Raw genomic sequence first — 19,724 nt, 5'->3', positions numbered from 1 at the left:
GCCTTTCTAAAGATCTAAAGGATTTCCGCCTTTGAAAACGAAAGCAGTTTGAATGGTTGGGCATGTTTACGCACGACAGTGATACATACAGTAGTAAAATGTAGGTTATATGATTCAATAATAAACATTATTTAAAAGGTTTTGTAGTGGCCGTTTGTCAACAAACAAAGAAAAATTAAACTTAAATCAAACCTTCAAACGGCAACTTCTAGCACCCTGGGCAGGTGATGTACGCAGGTAAGAAATAAAACAAATTCAAACTGGATTCAGACTTGTGGCTGGTTTATTTGTTCCCACTGAGCAGACAATACAGCATCTCTCACGCTGGTAAAAAACCATATGCCCGTCACCCAGGTGCTATAGGACACCTCCTACTTCCTACCTATATTCACCTTTACCTGTGCCCACTACTGCCCTCAGGTGTATAAATCAAGTATTGTAATTATTAAACTAACCAAAAAATAAAGACTAAACATATAAATAAAAGACTATTAATAAATAAACAACAAAAAGAATAATGTCAAAATATATATTACTAATTTGAGCAAATCATAATAGTACACAAATTAATTAGAAAATTATAACAAATTACCACTACTTGAATATAAACTAATGTGGCTCCAACAGGTTTTCTATACAATACAGTATAGAAATATGAGTAACCCATAGAGCCGGTTTATACGTTCATCTTTCTTTTGTAAAGCAATAAATTCATCATTCAGAACACATTAGTTTGTATGATATGTGGAACTATAAGACAACCGTTAAATTTTTTCAAATGTCAAAACCAAAAGGTAAAAATGATCTAGGACAAGACTTTATGAAATGCTTTCTCATGTATTGAAGAACCTGCTTTCATGCGTCTTCTATGTAGTTGCTGTTTTAAAACAATACATTCAACTCAAAGTGTTAAATACATTCAGCTCAATCAGAACATATCAGTTCTTCATAAAGGTTGGGCTCCTCTTCCTGAAGAATGGAAATGAATTTGTCTTTGACAAGCCTACTACCTGAATCCACAACAGAACAGATCTTTCTCATGCTATCCTGGCTAGTTAAATTCATATGTGTTATTTGTGAGTACAGTTCATCTTTAATTATGTTCTGCTCAAGCAGTTTATCTGCAATACTCTTCACATTTTTTACTCTTTGAACAAGATTTGACCAGTGGTTAAGAACAAACTGATCCGTATCAATCGTAAAATGTCGCTGTGGTTCATTTTTAATTTGCCTTGGAAGTTCATTTTTCCAAATTGTTGCTTTCCATACAGGAGTACGATCCTCTTCTCTAATAAGAGTCATTTCTACATCACCATCTCGATCCTGCTTAACCTTGAAGAAGTTTGGGTGGATGTCTCTCCGAAATGAAATTCCCTCGATGGGATGTACAGAAGAATCAAGAACTTCGAGAAGGTGAGGTGTTTTCATCCGAAAAGGCCTGTTAGGTCTGGGATGGCTGATCTGAAGGCTTGATCTTTCATTTTGCTCAACCTTTTTTTTTGAACAAGTATCATTCAATGGAAAGAAGTAGACATGAAGTATGAGAGGACTTTTACATCGCATGTAGAGGAGAAGATCGCAGTGTTCCTCCCATTGCATTAGCCAACTTATAACGAGAGTTGTGATGGAAAATGACGGTTGGACTATTTTGGCATGAAAGCGAGTCAGCTCAACAGGATGTAAAGCTACCCCTTCATCTTTTTGGCTGAGGACCTTCACAGCATCTTTGAGCGAGGGGTCAGACTCTGCTAAACAGGCGTAATGAGGGAGATGTGCCTCCTTCAGTTTCCCAGAGATCACGGTTACATCAATCACAGGACCAATTCGCTCATACTGAAGTCTCTCCAGCTCTGCAGTGAGGGAACGTCCGTCCACTGTATGATACTGAAGAGTGACATCACAATCACAAACCCATCGCAATCTGGTTCTGATGCACTCGTAATGACCCGGCTCAGTGCTGATCCTGAACTTTGACTCTCCTTCATCTTTACAGACTGACGGTTCAACTTGAACCCACTGATCAGAATCAACTATGTCAACACAACACTGACATACAGAAAGTGTGGGAAGATTCATTGAATTGAGTTTAGGGATAATCAGCCTAGAGAACAGAGAGAAATCTGTGTAAAATGTGCTTTTTTAATCCACACATATGGATGCAAATACAGATGCGACTTAAAATAAACACTAAACTAAGTCAGTACTAAAAAATTATAAGCATTAAAATATACTCACTTTTCCACTACTTTTGGTTTAAAGCAAATCTCCTCTTTCTCATGACAGATGTGACTCCAGTTCTCTGTACAGTGGTAGGTAGGTGTACTACACTTAAGTCTTTATAAAGAATCAGAAAAAAAACATAACATCACATGCATTTAAATGCTGATGTGACTTTTTCAAAATTTCCATTTGCAAATAATAAATTGTTACATAGCTTGCGTGTTAAAATGTAAATGGGAAATTTAAAATAAAATCTCCTTATGCAAAATTATCCCAAATATCCAATAATCAAAATTTTATATTAGCTTAACAGATTTGCAATGCACTGTGAGTCACTTAAAAGTGTCTGCCAAATGCATAAATGAAAATTGTGTAATAAAAATTTTTTTCTGCAAAATAATTCCTATCCACAACACAAAAATGCTTTTTTGCTGTTTTGGTCACAGTTATGAGCTTCCCAATACTTACAGCTGTCAACATCACAGCTTAAGTATCAAGCACACAAACCTTTGAATGATCACAGTGCAGTGTGGATCCGTCAGTGATTTCTGTAGTAACATGTGTGCCTCCATCACCAGCAACCCAGTAACACTGACACTGCAATACAAATATAATTTAGTTATAGAAAACGTAAAGAAACATTTAGAAATACATTTTGAAGATAGTCTTTAAAATTACAATAAATTAATGTTACAAGTAATAAATTCATGGAACCCACAAGGTTATATGATTCTGCCACATAATCCAACCCTATGTCCTGTAAACCTGCCAACATATTTCGATGGGGCCAATGTAGGCATCATATGGGCTTGAAGTATGGGCCCTAAGTGGGTTTGTCCGTAGGTTCCATGCTGGCCCCATCTAACTTAGCCCATATTAACCTTTTGTCGAAACTGAAGCCAATGTGAACTAAACCAAAGCAAAGAATGGGTGTGGTTGGGTTGAAGAAGTGATGAAGTTAATGAGATAATGAAAAGATGAATGAAGTAATGATTGACCATTAATGATAAACAACTGCTGTTAATAAACATAATCACTAAAGAAAAGATGAACAAGAAGAGAAAAAGAGAAAAGATCAGCAGAAACCACAACAACTACAAAAAAATTAAATAAACATTTCTTGGTGGAGCCATGCACCATATGGGTTAGAAGTATGGACACTAAGTAGGTTCGTCTGCATAAGCATTTGAATGAGCACAAATAAACATTAGGTAGAAAACATAAACATATGTAATGTTTGTTTCATATGTGTAAACAATCATATAACACAGAAATAACAAAGGTTTAGCACTAGTTAATGTTGATGTTTTATTGTTTCATTTGAATTCACTGTTATGGTGTTCAGTGTTTGTTTTAGTTGGACTCATGACTTTTGATTTTTAACTTGTTTGTTTTATTTCTGGCTGATATAACTTTGTGTGTTATATTTGTTAGTATATTTATTATGGCAAAAAGAGACAATGTAGCAATTCTATTATGGTGGTTGTTACATAATGTCAATCACCATCATCTACAAAATTGACTTATTAATTTAGTGTTTACTCTCTCAGCAATGCTATGATAATGCAGATAATATGGTGAGACATTTAAACAACGCGGTAGTTCTGTCACCTACAGACCTAGCATTTCTCTGTTTATGCTTCACTTAATTCGTCAGTATATAACACTCTCATCATCCCTGGTCTGCGGCCGCCATGTTTCCCACATAAGCACACGCAACAGGAGATGCTGGCCCGCCCTCGACGCAGTGATTCACCCAGCGGGGCGTGGTGAACTCAAAATGCATTTTCAACTGACGCGGTATGTAAATGAAAATGCAATTCCATGTGTTCTACCTGCAAATGTAAATAGGAAAATTACATTTAAATTATCGCTTTGCTACAGTTTTTGCTTGACCATGTTAAACACATCTAATCAGTTCAGGTAATACATTTCCAATTTAATTTTGAAACTTAAAAAGCATTTAATAATGCATTTAAAACAGGACTAGGAAATGGCAAATGTAATTTAAATGATTGAATTTTCATTTTGCACCAAACATTGCACATATAGCATGGAAAATGTAAATTTAAATAAAGAAATGAATTGCCATTTTACATATTGCATTGCCATATTGCAATGAGAAGTTGTGCTTTAAAAGTGTATATTTGTTATTTTTATTGTCAAAAATGACAATCGTTTTGCTAGATAAGACCCTTATGCCTCATTTGAGATCATTTAGAGTCCTTTGAAACTCCGTTGAAAAAAACTGTTAAGTGTTGCGTTAAGTATTAAATGTTGGGCTCTATTAAAGTCCATTAAAATGAGAAAAATCCTGCAATGTTTTCCTCAAAAAACATAATTTCTTCTCGACTGAACAAAGAAAGACATCAACATTTTGGATGACATGGTGGTGAGTAAATTATCTGGATTTTTATTTTAAGAAAATGGAATATTCCTTTAAGAAAGTTAATTTGAAAAATTGTTTGGCAACCATTTTAAATACTTGGTTAAAGTAAAGCATTCTGGGAAATGAAGTCATGTTCCATGGTGTTCCACAAAATTACAATTACAAAAAAATCAAACTTAATTTTTTGTTATGTGACTAGAGTTTTTAACATTAATTGCAGTAGGAAAACATTTTCTGTTAATGTAATCTACAAGTATTTCAAACTAATATAATTTATGGAATCTGTAATGCAATCATATCTGACATATACTGAATGCTTCATTTACAACACTTCACTTTCTGTATAATATCTATATGAATTTCTTTGAATTTCTATTGAATTGCAATTCTGCTTCCTTTAATTCAAATTCGAACTGTAATTCTAGATCCTGTTTTTGACATCAATTCATATTCAATTCAAATTCAAGAATTGAATTGGAATTCAGGATTGTGGCTGCTCGAACACATTCGACCACATGTGCGTCTACAAAAGCAGTCCGGACAAATGCGTTTATCAACTACTTCTGAATGTGGCCGAAAGTGGATGTTTTACACCCCATTTACACCTATATTTAGGGTCATCACGACCAAAACGCATCTTAATACAAGGTGACACAGCCTAAAGGCATCTACAAAATGCATACATGTAAATAAATGTAGCCTAATTTAAGTCTCAGGTTTACCAGATTTCTTGGAGACTGGTGCAGGTTTGGATGAGGGAGAGAATCCAGATGGCCCAGCATTTATTCATGTTAAATATCATCAGCTCCAATCTTTTCAAACCACTTACAGAGCGCAGGAAAGAAAACAAAGCATCCACATCTTCGGAACACCTGTGCAGAAACAAATAAAAACACATGAAAATGACAAAACTGACCAAAGCTTGGAATTTAATGCAATACTGGACATGCTCAATTACTCTGATTGGTATTGAGAAACTTTCTGAAATCTCTGGAAGAAGATTCTCCAGTTCGAGCTGCTTAATGTTGAGTGTGGACAAGTAAGACAGACTCTTGAGAGAGCCTCCATCTTCCATCTGAGCCTTACAGCCAGACTAAAAACATGCAAAAAAAAAAAAACATTACCAAATGCCCAGTGTGTGTGTGAGTTTGTGTGTGTAAGGTCATTTACCTGATGTCTTGATCACAAGCTAAAAAACTGAATGATGAGAAGAGACTGTTACGACTGCCTCTCTGTTCTTCAATACTGGCAAACAGAAAAACACCAAGAATGCAAAATATCAAAACTGCATCCAAACAAACGTCATTAATGAAAACATTCAATTGTGTCTTTCTCCATTAAAGCAATGTCAACCATCGGTTCTTTATTCATTTTTAATATTATAAATGAAAACCTTAGCTGCTGCAGACTGGTGCAAGTCTGGATAATGGAAATGATCCCTCTAGCCCAGGTCTCTGTCAGACTGACCACCTTCACATCCAGCGTCTTCAGACCCACAAAGTGAAGCCATGACAGCAGTGAACTGACGTCTGGAGAACTGCAAAAGACATTATATAAGGCTGCTACATGCAATATCTGAATAGCTGGTGTGATACCAATGGCATAATAAGAAGATATGTGGACAAATATTCTTACTCCTCTGCTAGATTTTCTGCCTTGCAGAGTCTCTGTAAGAAGACTGTCCAGTCATTTCTGGATATCTCTGAGTGAGGACACGTAAGAGTGATTTTTAAGAGTGAGGGACATGGTGGATTCATCTTCGAGAGGCTCACATGTAACCTGAAACAGCCATAAATACAAACATTTCCTAATAGCACCACACAGTTATTAGGTTATCTAAAATAAACAATGCTTATTGTGTAGTTTCACCTGTCGTTCCAGCCGGCCGATCTTATGATTTCAGCGCATATCTCAGTTTGCATTTCGGACATCATGGCATGGATGAAGGAGCGACACCTAAAACTTAACCTAGCAAAGACAGAACTCCTCATCCTCCATCCCAGCTCAATTCATCACTTCATGGATGCAAGTTTAATGAGACATTTCTTACAGAAAATCTCCCTCTGTGACTGCCAGGTCAAGTGGCCATCTGTTATGTACCAGTTTGTAGCAGCTATCACTGTATTCATCTCCTTGTTTGCTGCCAATAAATAAAAGACAATTCATCATCTTTTTCATCACACACTTTCATTAATTACATTATTTAAAATTTAAAGGGGTCATATTATTAATTTTTTGTTAATATGTAAAAATTAGTCTTTGGTGTCCCCAGAGTGTGTATGTGAAGTTCTAGCTCACAATACCCCACAGATAATTTATTAATACATCTTAAAATTGCCACTTTGTAGGTGTGAGCAAAAATGTGCAGTTTTTGGGTGTGTCCTTTAAAATGCAAATAAGGTGATGAAACGCTAACACTGATCGCAATGATGGTTGTTTGTTGAAATTGAAACTCAGTTGTGTCAATTATCTTTCCTCTCTCTTTTTCTCTCTGCACTTAATGGCAGTGCCGTGGTTGGATAGTGCAGATTAAGGGGACAGTATTATTGTAACCTACTTACATCACAAAACAGGCGAAATCTGAACGACCTAATTTTTCACATGCGTGCAGAGAATGGTTTACCAAAACTAAGTTACTGGGTTGTTCTTTTCACATTTTCTAGGTTGGTAGAAGGACCCAATTATAAACATGGAGAACGTAAGATTTTCATGCTATGACCCTTTTAAAGCACTCTGACAAGTGAACAGACAAATGCACTAAATTGGAGAAAATGTGAAAAGGTCCAATATCATTGGTCTTAAAGATCCCGCCAGGCGATATATTTTCTTTAACAGAATTCCCCTTTCAAAGCCTACAGTAAACGTCCAGTTTGGACAACAGCCCTCTACTTCCCGGTTGAATGACATCAAAGCAAGACTACGTTTACACGTAGGCGGGTATTTTCATAAACAGACATTTCAACCTTTTAACAGAATCCTGAAAACGGAAACTTATCACTTCCTGTTCCTCTTTTGAACAAGATCGCACTTTTGACGTAGGTGCCAGCTCTGGTGCATACTGTGAAGTTGGCTGCCTAAACATACATTTGTCTCAGTTAACATGCAACCGTGCAACTGAAGATTTTCAAAATCTCCACTCTGGACGGAGTTTTTAGAAAGAATCGGTTTCATAGGCGATTTCTTTGTTTGCGTGTAAACGAAGGGTGCAAACGAAGGGAAATGTCTCCGTTTTTTAAAATAACCATGTACATGTAAACAGGGCCCAATTTTTTGACAAAACTCTGCCCACAGGAATACGTCAGTCACCAGCTAAGCTCAAACGGCTCTGCTAAGCTAAGCTGCTGTCGAATCACAACACACTAAACAAACTACACAATCAGAACTCAATACGTATTTCTGAAAGAGGGACTTTATAGAACAAGGAAGACATCAGCCCGTTTTTAGGACAGTGAAAACGGTGGTATAGAGATAAGTAAACTGTGTGAAAAATATTGCGTGTTATATTACGTACCATAAACAATCATAGCTTTAAAAAAAACAGGAAAACGGGACCTTTAAAAAGTGGGTGGGTCTTGTATAATAATGTTTCCGACGCCCATGACTCTAGTAACGATTTTAAAGTCACATGAGATCTCTCAAAAACATGAGACCACACGTGACTTGAAATAAATAAATGTTGTGATAGTTTTTGCATGACACACAAAAATAAATGTACTGTTGCCATAGCTGTACAAGTTGATATTCTTTCTCAATAATCATCTTTCATGTCATGTTTTTTGGTGTCTTGTTTCAGCTATGAAAGCACACAACATCCAGTTGCAACTTGCTAACTATCATTGGCTATTGCAGCTGTCATATTGCAGCTGCTCGATCAAGTTTTTTTTTTTTTTTTGACAAAAAAACGGTTGCAGTAAAACATTAATCTGGTCACTCCCCCTTTCGATCGCTGAGAGTGCAAATTGGGCTTAAAACCTTCATGTGTGTTGCCAGCCTTAAACAACAATTTTGACTGTAAAATTTAAGATAAAACACACTATTGCCTTGACAATGCTTAGCTAAAGGCAGGACTTAGTTAAAATAAGAAGTTTAAGCATCTTAATTAAACATCCCTTACAAAAAGACATCAATTGGGTGTGTATCCTGAGCAAATCAATGGCACTGGCATATTTTAAGATTTGTCTGTGCAAGTTCTTTTCTGTTGAGACAGCTCAAATATGTGTCTTTGTCTAGGGCTAGCCTTAAGCCTTGTCTGTCTAACCAGAGTCATCAGCAGACAAATATAAATTGTGTCAATGCTATAATTGTGTAATGTCTCTGCGATTTTCTAATAGAACTGGGCTTAATTTAAATTGTTGCCTTAGGTTGATTTTTTATTCTGGTGTGAGGGTTTAACATTTTGCATGCATTTAAATGTTAAAGCAATAGTTCACGCAAAAATGAAAATTAGCCAATATTTTGCTCACCCTCAAGCCATCCTGTATATTAATTTCTTCCTTTCAAATGAAGCTGGGGTAAAGAGCCCTTTTTTCCTTTTCATGATTTTACATTTCCTTTGGCGTGTAAGTGTATGTTAGTACATGTTAACAATCTGCAAAGTTACAAATCCCAAAGTCTATGATGATGCGAGTTATCATCTCCAACCTTGCCAGGATATTTAATATAACTCTGTGTTTGGTTAAAAGAAGAAAGTTACACAGCAAATTCTCAGAGTTAACCCGTATGGGTTGTTGAGGCCATTTTTGGCCATTTTTGTTTTCTTTTTCATTTTTTGCCATTCTTTGACCACAATTTTCTCTGTGTTTCAGCAAATGGAATGATTTTTGGTGACAAATCTTATATTGACACATATTTTGAGAATATTCTTTGACATTTTTCAAAAACCCAACAATATACCGTGGGCAAATTTACTACCCTTTCGGGTTGTTTGTGTACAAAAAAGCCACTAAATTAAGCGGTTGTAAAAATTTATCAGATTAACATTTTATCCATTTTTTTCCATAAATCTGTTAATCTCCCTCAGTACTGATCAAAACTACCAAATGCTTACAAAATTTCCATGATTTTAACTCTTTAATTGCCATGTTCATAAGTGGTGTCACTGATTTGATGACAAAAAAACACAAAAAATTACAGATAAAAAGTGATTGTGGACTAATTTTTTTTAACCTTTTCCACAATCTTGGGCTTGTAAAAGATTGGTAAAAACATTGGCTTTTATGCATTTTTAGTTTTTGTGCAGCATCAGTTTTTATTTTTATTTCTCTGTAATTAGTTTGTATTTGTATTTGTGGCTTTTTTTGCACCATTGACTTCCATCCAAGAATGCATGATTATATGTTGTCATGGCTTTGCAATCAAAAAATGTTGTTATGATAGAAGTCAATGGGGGCAAAAACATTAAATGAGGGAGAAAAAAATAAAAACTGATCCTGCACAAAAACTAAAAATGCTTCAAAGCCAATGTTTTTACCAATCTTTGGCATGCCCAAGACTGTGAAAAAGGGAAAAAAATCCAGTCCACAATCACTTTTATATTGAAAATCTGTCAATTTGTGTGTTTTTCCCCCCCAAATCAGTGACACCACTTATGAACTTGGCAATTAAAGAGTTAAAATCATGTAAATTTTGTAAACATTTGGTAGTTTTGAGATTGATTAACAGATTTATGAAAAAAATAGAAAAAAATATTAATCTGATACATTTTACAATATGTATATACCGTTTATTTCAGTGGCATTTTTGTACACGAACAACCCGAAAGGGTAGTGAATTTGAACAACCCACAAAGGTTAAATGAACACTGCTGGTGTACATACTGTCCCAATCTTACAGTGTGTTAAAAAGTAACTCTGAAGCAGATTTAAAACACAAACACATCCCTTAAACACATAGTAAACACAGTTATAGCAGTCAAAAAGGAAATAACAAGCTAAAAGTCAAGTCCGACTAAAACAAACACTGATCACCATAATGGTGACTTTAATTGAAACCCAAGAAACTCTACAAGTAAGATGTAAAATGCAAGTTTGGGTTTTAAAAAGAGATGGTGACAGAGAGGATAATGTTACAGATTGCAGCTTTTAACTCTGCTTCAGTGTTATTTTTAACTTTCTGATTGGGACAATATGTACAGCCAGCAGTGTTCATGTAACTCTGTAGATTTTGCTGTGTATCTACACCTAATGCCCCATTCAGACAGCCAACGACAAGCAGTAGCAGAGCTACGCAATCTCATTCATTTCAATGGAAACCTGGCGACTTCCGCCGACACGAGCGAAAGTGACCGTTGGCGACCGTATGGGCGTGTCCAGCGACGCGAGAAAGTTAAGAAAAGTTTAACTTTATGCAAATGTTGAGCGACTTTCGGGAGCGACTACCAATGAGAACGAAGCAGTGGAGTTCACATCATCCTTCTCTCGTCAGTTACTGGAGTGGATCATACTCATTTGTTTATGACAAGCAGATTTTGAAACGCTTCATTGAAAGGGACAAGCGACACACAGCGACAACATCGCTGGCTGTCTGAATGCGGCGTAAGATCTTGAGGGTGATTTTAATTTTAGAGAAAACTATTTATTTAAGGTGTTTGACCATCAAAGAGCCAGAGAGCATATGTAAGGGACTGTAGGCCTATTCACTGTCAGAAATAAAGTTAAAGAATGGTCTCTAGCTGTTACTGGGACAGTAACCTTCCCAAAAGTCCACCTAGTCCTCGGGTCCCATTTTTATATGTCTCCATATATAAAAACACCTGATTCAGTTAATCAGCTCAATAGTGTGTAAATTAAGGAGCCTGATGAGTGAAATCAGGTGTTTCATATGAGACATCTAAAACATTCTGGGGGGGGACTGGAATTGGGAACCACTGACCTAAACAGTTCATATTAATACCTCGAGGCTACATATTGGTACCAAATATAAACATATCTGTACTTAAATGGTAGGCTACATTTTAAGACCTTTGTAAAGGCTACCAGTGACAGCTTAGGGCCATTTTTTGATGGCAGTGTAAGATGAAAGACTTAAGATGGCACATGATTTTAGATATTTAGCTAAAGATGGATTATTGCCTGTGACAAATGAGTTTTTCCAGCATCTTTGATGTACCAAGCTCTCGGATCAAATCTTCAACTTCTGACAGGTGATCCACTGTCAATCTTTAAAAGAAAATTAAAATGGTTAAACTACTAGTCTCATAATATTTTAGCATTACTTCAAAGTGGATAAGCAATAATAGTATGGTAACAAGAATCCAAAACACTTACGAGTTTCAACATAAACCTTTCTATCCAGACATACTAACGTAAGACTCTCTCACACATACTTACCTTAGACTCTTACACATAGAGAGCACTGGCTGAAGAATCCTGAGTTTATCAGCTGTTAAACCACACTGTGTGAGGTTCAATTGTGTGATGTGTGGACAGCACTGAAGACAGTATAGCAGCACCCAACAGTCTAGTCTCCTCAGGGATATACAAGACAAATCCAGAGATTCCCAACTTTCAAGAGCTCTCCTCGTAAACTCCACATCCTGGTACTCATAGAGGCACTGAAGAGCAAATATCTTATCTTCATGTGGACAGTTTTGAAGAAAGGTCAGGACTATGTTCTCTACACAATCTCTTAAAGGGTGAGGAACATCCCAGCTGTACTTTTTAAAAAGTGAGCCGCTTACCTCCTGACTACAAAGTCCACAGAGGAACAGGAGAGAAATGGGATTTGACCTTTTATGGTGCAAAATGAAAGACAAGTGGTACTTTCTCAATTTATTTTTGTATGCTTCTTCATAGGGTGACACAACGTTAATTGCAATGAAGAACTCCTGAAAGTTATCGTGCACAAACCTGAACCTTTGTTTTCTGTTCAAAATTTCTTTGTTGAGAAATGGACAACCGTCAGCATCCAAGCCGGTCTCAGACACGATCCCTGCATCAAACAGGGCTCTCTTCTCTGGTACGCCTTTCTCTGCTAGCTGACCCAATCTCTTCAGCGTGAGGACAGACTGACTCCTGCAATGGTCATCTAGTACAGCAGATACAAAATGCATGTATATGGATGTAGTTGTCTCCAACTCCTTCATAACTCTTTTACTGTGTATAACATGCTTCTTCAGACAAAAACAGACAATCCAACACAGCAAAGGAACAGAGCAGGCATTAACAAGGGTTTCATTTGACTTCAAACACTCGTACGCTTCCAAGAAGAGCTGTTCATCCTGAAAGCACTTCCTGAAGTACCCCTCAATCCCCATCAAAGAGAAGCCCATTAACTCAGTGAAACGCTGTCGTCCTTTGAGAAGGTTGTTTGCTGTAACTGCAGCTGTAGATCTGGTGGTGACCAGAAGATACGACTCTGGCAGCAAGCATCCCATTAAGAGCTTCCTAAAAGAAGCATCAATAGTTGAGGTATTTGATACTTTGTATGTGACACTAGTTTGTGCTGGTATCTGACTGTGAAGAGAAAATATCTCATCCTCAAAATCATCAATAAGGAAGAGGACTTTTCCTGGTGAAGATTCCAGTATATGTGTGACCTCCTGTGATGCTAAACTGCAACTCTCGCTCAAGAGCTCAGTTAAGTTCATCTTCTCAGAAATACATTTCAGCATTTCAAATTTCAGAAGGAAAACGACTTCAAAGTATTCACAGAAAAGTCTTTCAGAGGCCCAGTCGAACATGATCTTTTGTAACATGAAGGATTTACCGCTTCCAGATTCTCCACTGAGAATCACAGTTCTTGGTATGTTTCCATCACGGTCAGGACTGAACAGTTGGTCGAGTCGGATGATTTGATTGTTGTCATTTGAAAACAACCAAGTTTGTACATATTGACTGTGCTGGTGCTCTTTTCGCCTCTGATAGATCACTGGTTCAATATAACAAGCGTCCAGGTGCACACGTTCATCTGAGGGAAGGTTACACGTGAACTCAAATAGTTTACTGACTGATGTCTTGTACTGCTGAATCATGCTGCTCTTGTCTATAGGAAAACACACAGAAAAACAACAATATACTGAAGAAGACAGCAGGGTTTAATTACTCAAAAGATCTTATAAAAAAATATTACAAAAATCACTAAAGCAGCAAAACATAATCAGAGTATGAATCTTAACAAAGGTGACAAAGAAAATAATAAAGTCAATAAAGTTTTTTAAGTTAATAAATTTTTTTTGGGGGGGGGGGAATGAGACGGTAAAACCTTAAGATTTTAAGTTGAAATGAACAAATTCAGAAATTGCAAGGTGTGTCAAGTTAAGCAAAATGAAGTTAAAAACAGCAGCACCACGAAAACTTTTTACAGTATGTATAGCCTAATGAGGAGTAAACACCAAACGCGAAGCATGTATTCGCACTGCGTTCCTCGCTTAATATTACTCGCCAGATTTAACGTTGGGTCATGCCAAATTTTAGCTTGAATTTTTTCACTTCCACGTAAGGCACATTTCCGGTGAATAGCCCAATGCGTCTTTGCACTGACTTTGTGGCAAATTATCACAGAATTGCACTATCAACTTTACATTCCCCTTCCATGACGTGGATTTTCGCGTGAATGTCTGTAATGACTAGAATTTCACGTGTGGCATACACGGGGGAATGAAGCGAGTAAACTCAAAAAGAAAATTAGAAAAGTTTCCGCATTACATCTGACTTGCTCTGATGTAATGCGGACTTGTGCCAAAAGTCTCTTGCAATGGCGGGCTCATCGGATTCTGCAGGCAGGCGCAGTTGCTCTCCACCAACTGCGTTAATGAAAAGCACGATGGGAAAAGATTTGCTGAAGTCACAGATTAATGCTCATTGGCCTGGGGATGTCAGCTGATGACTTCTTAATTCTAAGAACTCCACTTCCTGTAGTTGTTATTGACTTGTTATTGACTTGCTATTTTAATTCCTTTAAACTTTTGAATTGATGTTGAATTATTTGTACGGTGAGCTGTTTATATTAAACACAACAGAAAATTATTTGTATTACCACTAGACTTAGATTTCTACATCAGAACATTTACTGAGTAGCCTTTTCCAGTCATGAACAGTTCACCTTCGTTGATTCTACTTATAAACATCTTCAGGTAAATGCATTTATTTGTATTTCCGTTGCATCTATTTCATCTGCGATAAAATACGTGAATGTGGTCTTTTGACATCTGCTGGCGATTGTGGTTGTGTACTGTGAGTGAAGACTGGTGAAGTGTCCGACTTAAAGGGGACATTTTACAATACTTTTTAAAAATGTACAACAAATCTTTGGTGTCCCCAGAGCAGTGGCGAAGCTATGGGTGGGCCTGGCCGGGCCTGGGCCCGCCCACCTTGAGTTGTGGCCCACCCAATCAGAAGGCCATTTTTCCAGAGAAATGTGTAAATAATTTAACAAAAATAAATACTAGTACTACGAATATACGTCTTATCACACTATAATTTCATATATGTAATACAATTATAAATATAATTAAAATATAAAATTTAAGTGCGCGTTTGCATGTTCAGTCAGTTTCGCAGTTTTCTTTTACCCTATTGGTGCACACGCTTGTCAACATGAAACGTTGAATATGATTCGTCAGTCATTGTTAGTTCCGCCTACGCGCGATTGAACTGAATTTGAAAAGAGCGAGTCGCAAATCATCATGTTTAACAGCCTTTCCACGATGACATCTGCTTATGCCTGTTTACTTTTGGAGACGGAGACTATTACATCACTCATGGAAATGTTGGATTACTGAGGACATCTTTTCAAACGTTAACAAAATTAAACGAGCACGTATTACTTTGATAATGACTTCATGCTGTGTTGAAAGACTGTTCTTCACCATATTGTATAAAAAACCTATAACGTTACCCTCATCGATGATAAATGCTCGTCTGAGAAATGTATTTCTGCTTTTCTTTGCGCGAAGGGACATTATGATCAAAGATATTGGACTTTGTTACAGGACATGTAATGGTGAGTTTAGACATTTTCTTAATGTTTATAGTGGTATCATTATTATTTACAGTTTATAGTCAGGAGTATTACTCCAATCAACTATTTAGGGGGGCAGACTGTGATCGTGTCATAGGCTGTATGATTTAATGTTGTTGGAATATTTACACTTAAATGACAACACATGCAATTTTGTATGGCGCCATGTTGTTTGATGGCCATTGTCTCATTAAATAACAATCTTTCGAACGAGTTCTTTAGTAAAATCACTACCTGTTGAATCTGTCATAGCCTATGACGCTTTCACGTCATGCATTTTGCTGAGGAGGAATGACATATTGTTCGGATCTACGTTCACGCAACGTAAATAACGTAAAAACTAATTCCGTTACTAATTCAGTTTATATTGAGTTCTGTGTTTTCAAGTGGATTAATAATTTGGTGGGGCACTGCTCATGACAAGCTGGTTGGTTATTTAAGTTGTTTTATAAATTTCCCCTTGAAACATTGTGCTGCCTGCATGGCATTAAGGTAACTTGGCTTAGGTAGCGTGCACCAAAGCTTTTAAACGCGGCTGAAAACGCCTTGAGGACGCCAAATGCCAGCTGTTTTTTCTGCCAAGCGCTTTGGTTGCTGTGATACTTGAGCTGTGAGCCGGTTGGTTGTTGTGATATTAGTCCCGCCCTTTCACCCACTGTGATTGGACGGCTGTGTGAGAACTTACATTGACAAGCTGAGCTTTTCATCCAGAGTTGAATATTTTTAGACCACAGCGCGGAAAAAATGGACAGTTGCTGGCTGTTTTGAAAAAAGCCGCACTTACATTGGGAAAAAAATATACGCCGGCCATGGGCGTAAACACTCCCAATTTATGTACATTCTATGCTTTGCCCACCCTGTTTTATAAAGGCCCACCCACTTGAACATTTCTGGCTTCGCCACTGCCCCAGAGTACATATGTGAAGTTCTAGCTCAAAATATCTCATACATAATTTATTATAGCAGGTGAAAATTGCCACTTTTAGGTGTGTGCAAAAATGTGCTGTTTTTGGTGTGTCCTTTTAAATGCAAAAAAGCTGATCTCTGCAATAAATGGCAGTGCCGTGGTTGGATAGTGCAGATTAAGGGGCGGTATTATCCCCTTCTGACATCACAAGGGGGAGCCAAATTTCAATCACCTATTTTTGCACATGCTTGTAGAGAATGGTTTACCAAAACTAAGTAACTGGGTTGATCTTTTCACATTTTCTAGGTTGATAGAAGCATTGTGAACCCAATTAAAACACTTAAACATGAAAAAAATGTCAGATTTTCATGATAGGTCCCCTTTATAAGGTCTTTTTTCACTACTCCCCTCACTGCAGCCATCTGCTCTCGTCTAAATTTCAGGCGAGGCGAGCCGCACCTCAAACAAGCCTATTAGCTCACAATGCAATGCTGACAGGAGTTAACTTCCAGGCTGTGAGTCATAAGCGGGTGGAATTATGATAATGACCGTCGTGTCCACGTCAACAAGCCCAGGAAGTAAACTGTTGCCTACAATCCGTGTGTTTGTTGATAACTCACCTCATCTTTTACTTTGGGGTTTGCATATTGTTAACATGTACTAATACACACTTACACACCAAAGGAAATGTAAAATCAGGAATCAAACCATAGTAGCTCTTTATGTTTATATTGAAATCCTTTAATTAAATAATTTGTTTTGATTGTAGAGAGAACGTTGGGTGGATTTATGAGATTTATGAGAATGTATCACATTGCACACTTACAATAAAGTTTATTTTACAAGCATATATACAAAAAAACAACAACATCGCCCTTACCTTTTATGTGTTTCGTCTTGTCTTGTTTCTTTTGATGTTGATCGGCAGATTTGAGTTCACCAGAAGACCTCTGTATTTCTTTAGAAGGCATATAGAGTCCACGAACTTCTACTTTATAGCTGTGGGTTGTGTTTATTACTGTATATTTAGAAGACGCACACAGCAAAAATTAGAGATTAGAAATAAGAAATTTCTTAGTTGAATTCAACACCTAAAGAGTAAATTTAAAATATTTAGAGTAAATTGTTGTTCAGAGTTGGAGTTAATTGACAGAGTTAATCATGCCAGTGTTAACACAACTCCTCAGAGGTGTAATTACACTCCACCCACATATTTCAATCTTCTGTTTGGGCTGGTCGCCCATCATTTTCCATGTGTCTTGCAGATTGAACGGTAAGTAAAACTAAATTATTTACACTCATTTTTTAATGCTCTGATTTGAACTTTTAATTAAACTAGTTCTATCTAAATTGTTAAACCTGAAACTCTGAACAGTGTGGAATGTCTAAATCCCTTTTAGTGTTATTTTAAGTGTTATTTATTTTATGCTGTGTGTTTGGTGGTTTATGGTTCAAAAAACACATTATTTTCCACATTATGTACATCACTGCAGCCGTCTGCTCTCTCATCCAAATTTCAGGCGAGGTGATCGCATCTCATTTAACAAGCCCATTAGCTCATAATGCAATGCTAACAGGAGTTAACTTACAACGTCAACCGGCCCAGAAAGTAAACTGTTGCCTACAACCCGTGTGTTTGTTGTAGGCCAAGAAAAATAGATTTACGTTGGAAACGATAACTCATTTCTTTGTTTACTTTGGGGTTTGTACATTTTGCATATCGTTAACATGAACTAATGCACACTTACACACCAAAGGAAATGGAAAAATCTGACAATAGGTGCTCTTTAAGTTCATATTGAAATACTTTATCAAAATAATTTGTTTTGTTTTTTGAGAGAACGTTGGATGGATTTATGAGAATTTATCACATTGCACACTTACATTAACTTTTATTTTCTAAGCATAAAAAAACACCCTTACCTCCGTGTTTCGTCTTATCTTGTTTCTCTTGATGTTGATCGGCAGATTTTAGTTCACCAGAAGGCCTCTGTATTTCTCCAGAAGGCATATAGAGTCTTATGTTACAGCTTTGGGGTGTGCATTTAACTGTATATTTAGAAGACGCACACAGCAAAAATTAGAGATTAGAAATTAGACATTTCTTAGTTGAATTCAATTCCTAAAGAGTAAATTGAACATATTTAGAGTAAATTGTTGTTCAGAGTTGGAGTTAATTGACAGAGTTAATCATGCTAGTGTTAACCCAACCTAACAGAAATGTAATTACACTCCACCCACATATTTTGTCCTGCTGTTTGGGCTGATCTCCCGCCATTTCCCCTGTGTCCTGCAGATTGAACAGTAAGAAAAACTAAATTACTTACACGTATTTTTTTAATGCTCTGATTTGAACTTTTATGAACTTTTATAAACTTTTTTTCTTTGGCTGCATATTATGCTTATTTCTAATGTTCGGTGTCCTTATCTGAATCATTGCGATCAGTGTTTGGATTTCATCAGCTCATTTGCCTTTTAAAGGACACACCCCAAAATGGCAAATTTTTGTTCGCACCTACAAAGTTGCAATTTTAACATGCATTTTTATAAATTTTGCATGAATTTGTAGTAATTAGTGATAAAATTAGTATAATACTATTTCATGCTTTACCGTTCTCTTTATCTGTGCAGAAAATGTAGTGCAACGGCCTTTGTCTCCGTCCATTGTATGCAAATTAACAGTTGCACTGTGGATCAGTATAACAAAAAATCTTGACGTTTTCAACGTTGACCGCAGATCCTATCCTGGAGTTATCCAGTTGAATTTGTCACATTGTGCCTTTTGTCTTCAAAGAAATCCTCTTGTTTAAGATGATGCAGTGAAAGTTTAGACACTATAAAGAACTTGACAGTTTTGTGCTTTCTCCGAGTATAGATGTCATCTTGCAAGTCCAGCATTACAGAAAGGAACGGTTTGGAGTTTTGTCTTTGCTCGGCTAGTGGTAAAAAACAACTATTCTTGAATACTGGTCCTAAGAAAAGATTTGACTGCAACTTCTCCCAACAATGTGTAATAGGTACCATACAAAAACATGTGTCCACCCGACATGATATCTGGATCCCTTAATAAACCTAGACAAACAGAACTTTTTTCGCAAATGAGGAATTTCCTTGTTCTAGGTGTGTCAAGGTATGAAGCTTTGGAAGGTGGGATTAAGCGGTTGTAGCCCCTGCTGGCATATGCTCTAACTACAATATTATGCAAACAAACAGAATGTTTCTCAGTTGATGGTTCAAACGTGGCCGTGA

The 19,724-nt window shown here is 36.8% G+C and overlaps 1 protein-coding gene across 1 annotated transcript; it reads right to left on the bottom strand.

Moving 5' to 3' along the window:
- Positions 1-924: 924 nt before the first annotated feature.
- On the bottom strand, positions 925-19,014 carry LOC135744146 (NACHT, LRR and PYD domains-containing protein 1 homolog). Its single transcript, XM_065262113.2, has 17 exons — positions 18,717-19,014; positions 18,399-18,524; positions 17,356-17,493; positions 12,457-13,591; positions 12,288-12,336; positions 11,938-12,161; positions 11,680-11,766; positions 6,660-6,749; positions 6,479-6,577; positions 6,245-6,388; positions 6,003-6,146; positions 5,780-5,854; positions 5,568-5,702; positions 5,332-5,481; positions 2,728-2,817; positions 2,236-2,334; positions 925-2,101 (listed from the first exon to the last, which is right to left on the bottom strand). Exons 1-17 carry the CDS (start codon positions 18,751-18,753, stop codon positions 925-927), a joined length of 3,999 nt encoding a protein of 1,332 aa, XP_065118185.1. The 5' UTR covers positions 18,754-19,014.
- Positions 19,015-19,724: the final 710 nt, after the last annotated feature.

The sequence above is a fragment of the Paramisgurnus dabryanus genome, chromosome 6, assembly GCF_030506205.2.
Source record: "Paramisgurnus dabryanus chromosome 6, PD_genome_1.1, whole genome shotgun sequence".
NCBI lineage: Eukaryota > Metazoa > Chordata > Actinopteri > Cypriniformes > Cobitidae > Paramisgurnus > Paramisgurnus dabryanus.
Note: the sequence above shows the minus strand (reverse complement) of the source record. Positions and strands in the feature narration are given on the sequence as shown.

Bases quoted from the DNA above. Each gene is read 5' to 3' on its own strand.
- LOC135744146 (XM_065262113.2), bottom strand. From the start codon at position 18,753: ATGGCGGGAGATCAGCCCAAACAGCAGGACAAAATAT. The intron at 13,592-17,355 runs GTAAGGGCGATG...GTTTTCCTATAG, and splicing joins CAAGACGAAACACATAAAAG to ACAAGAGCAGCATGATTCAG. The intron at 6,750-11,679 runs GCAATAATCCAT...ATTTATTGGCAG, and splicing joins GAAAAACTCATTTGTCACAG to CAAACAAGGAGATGAATACA.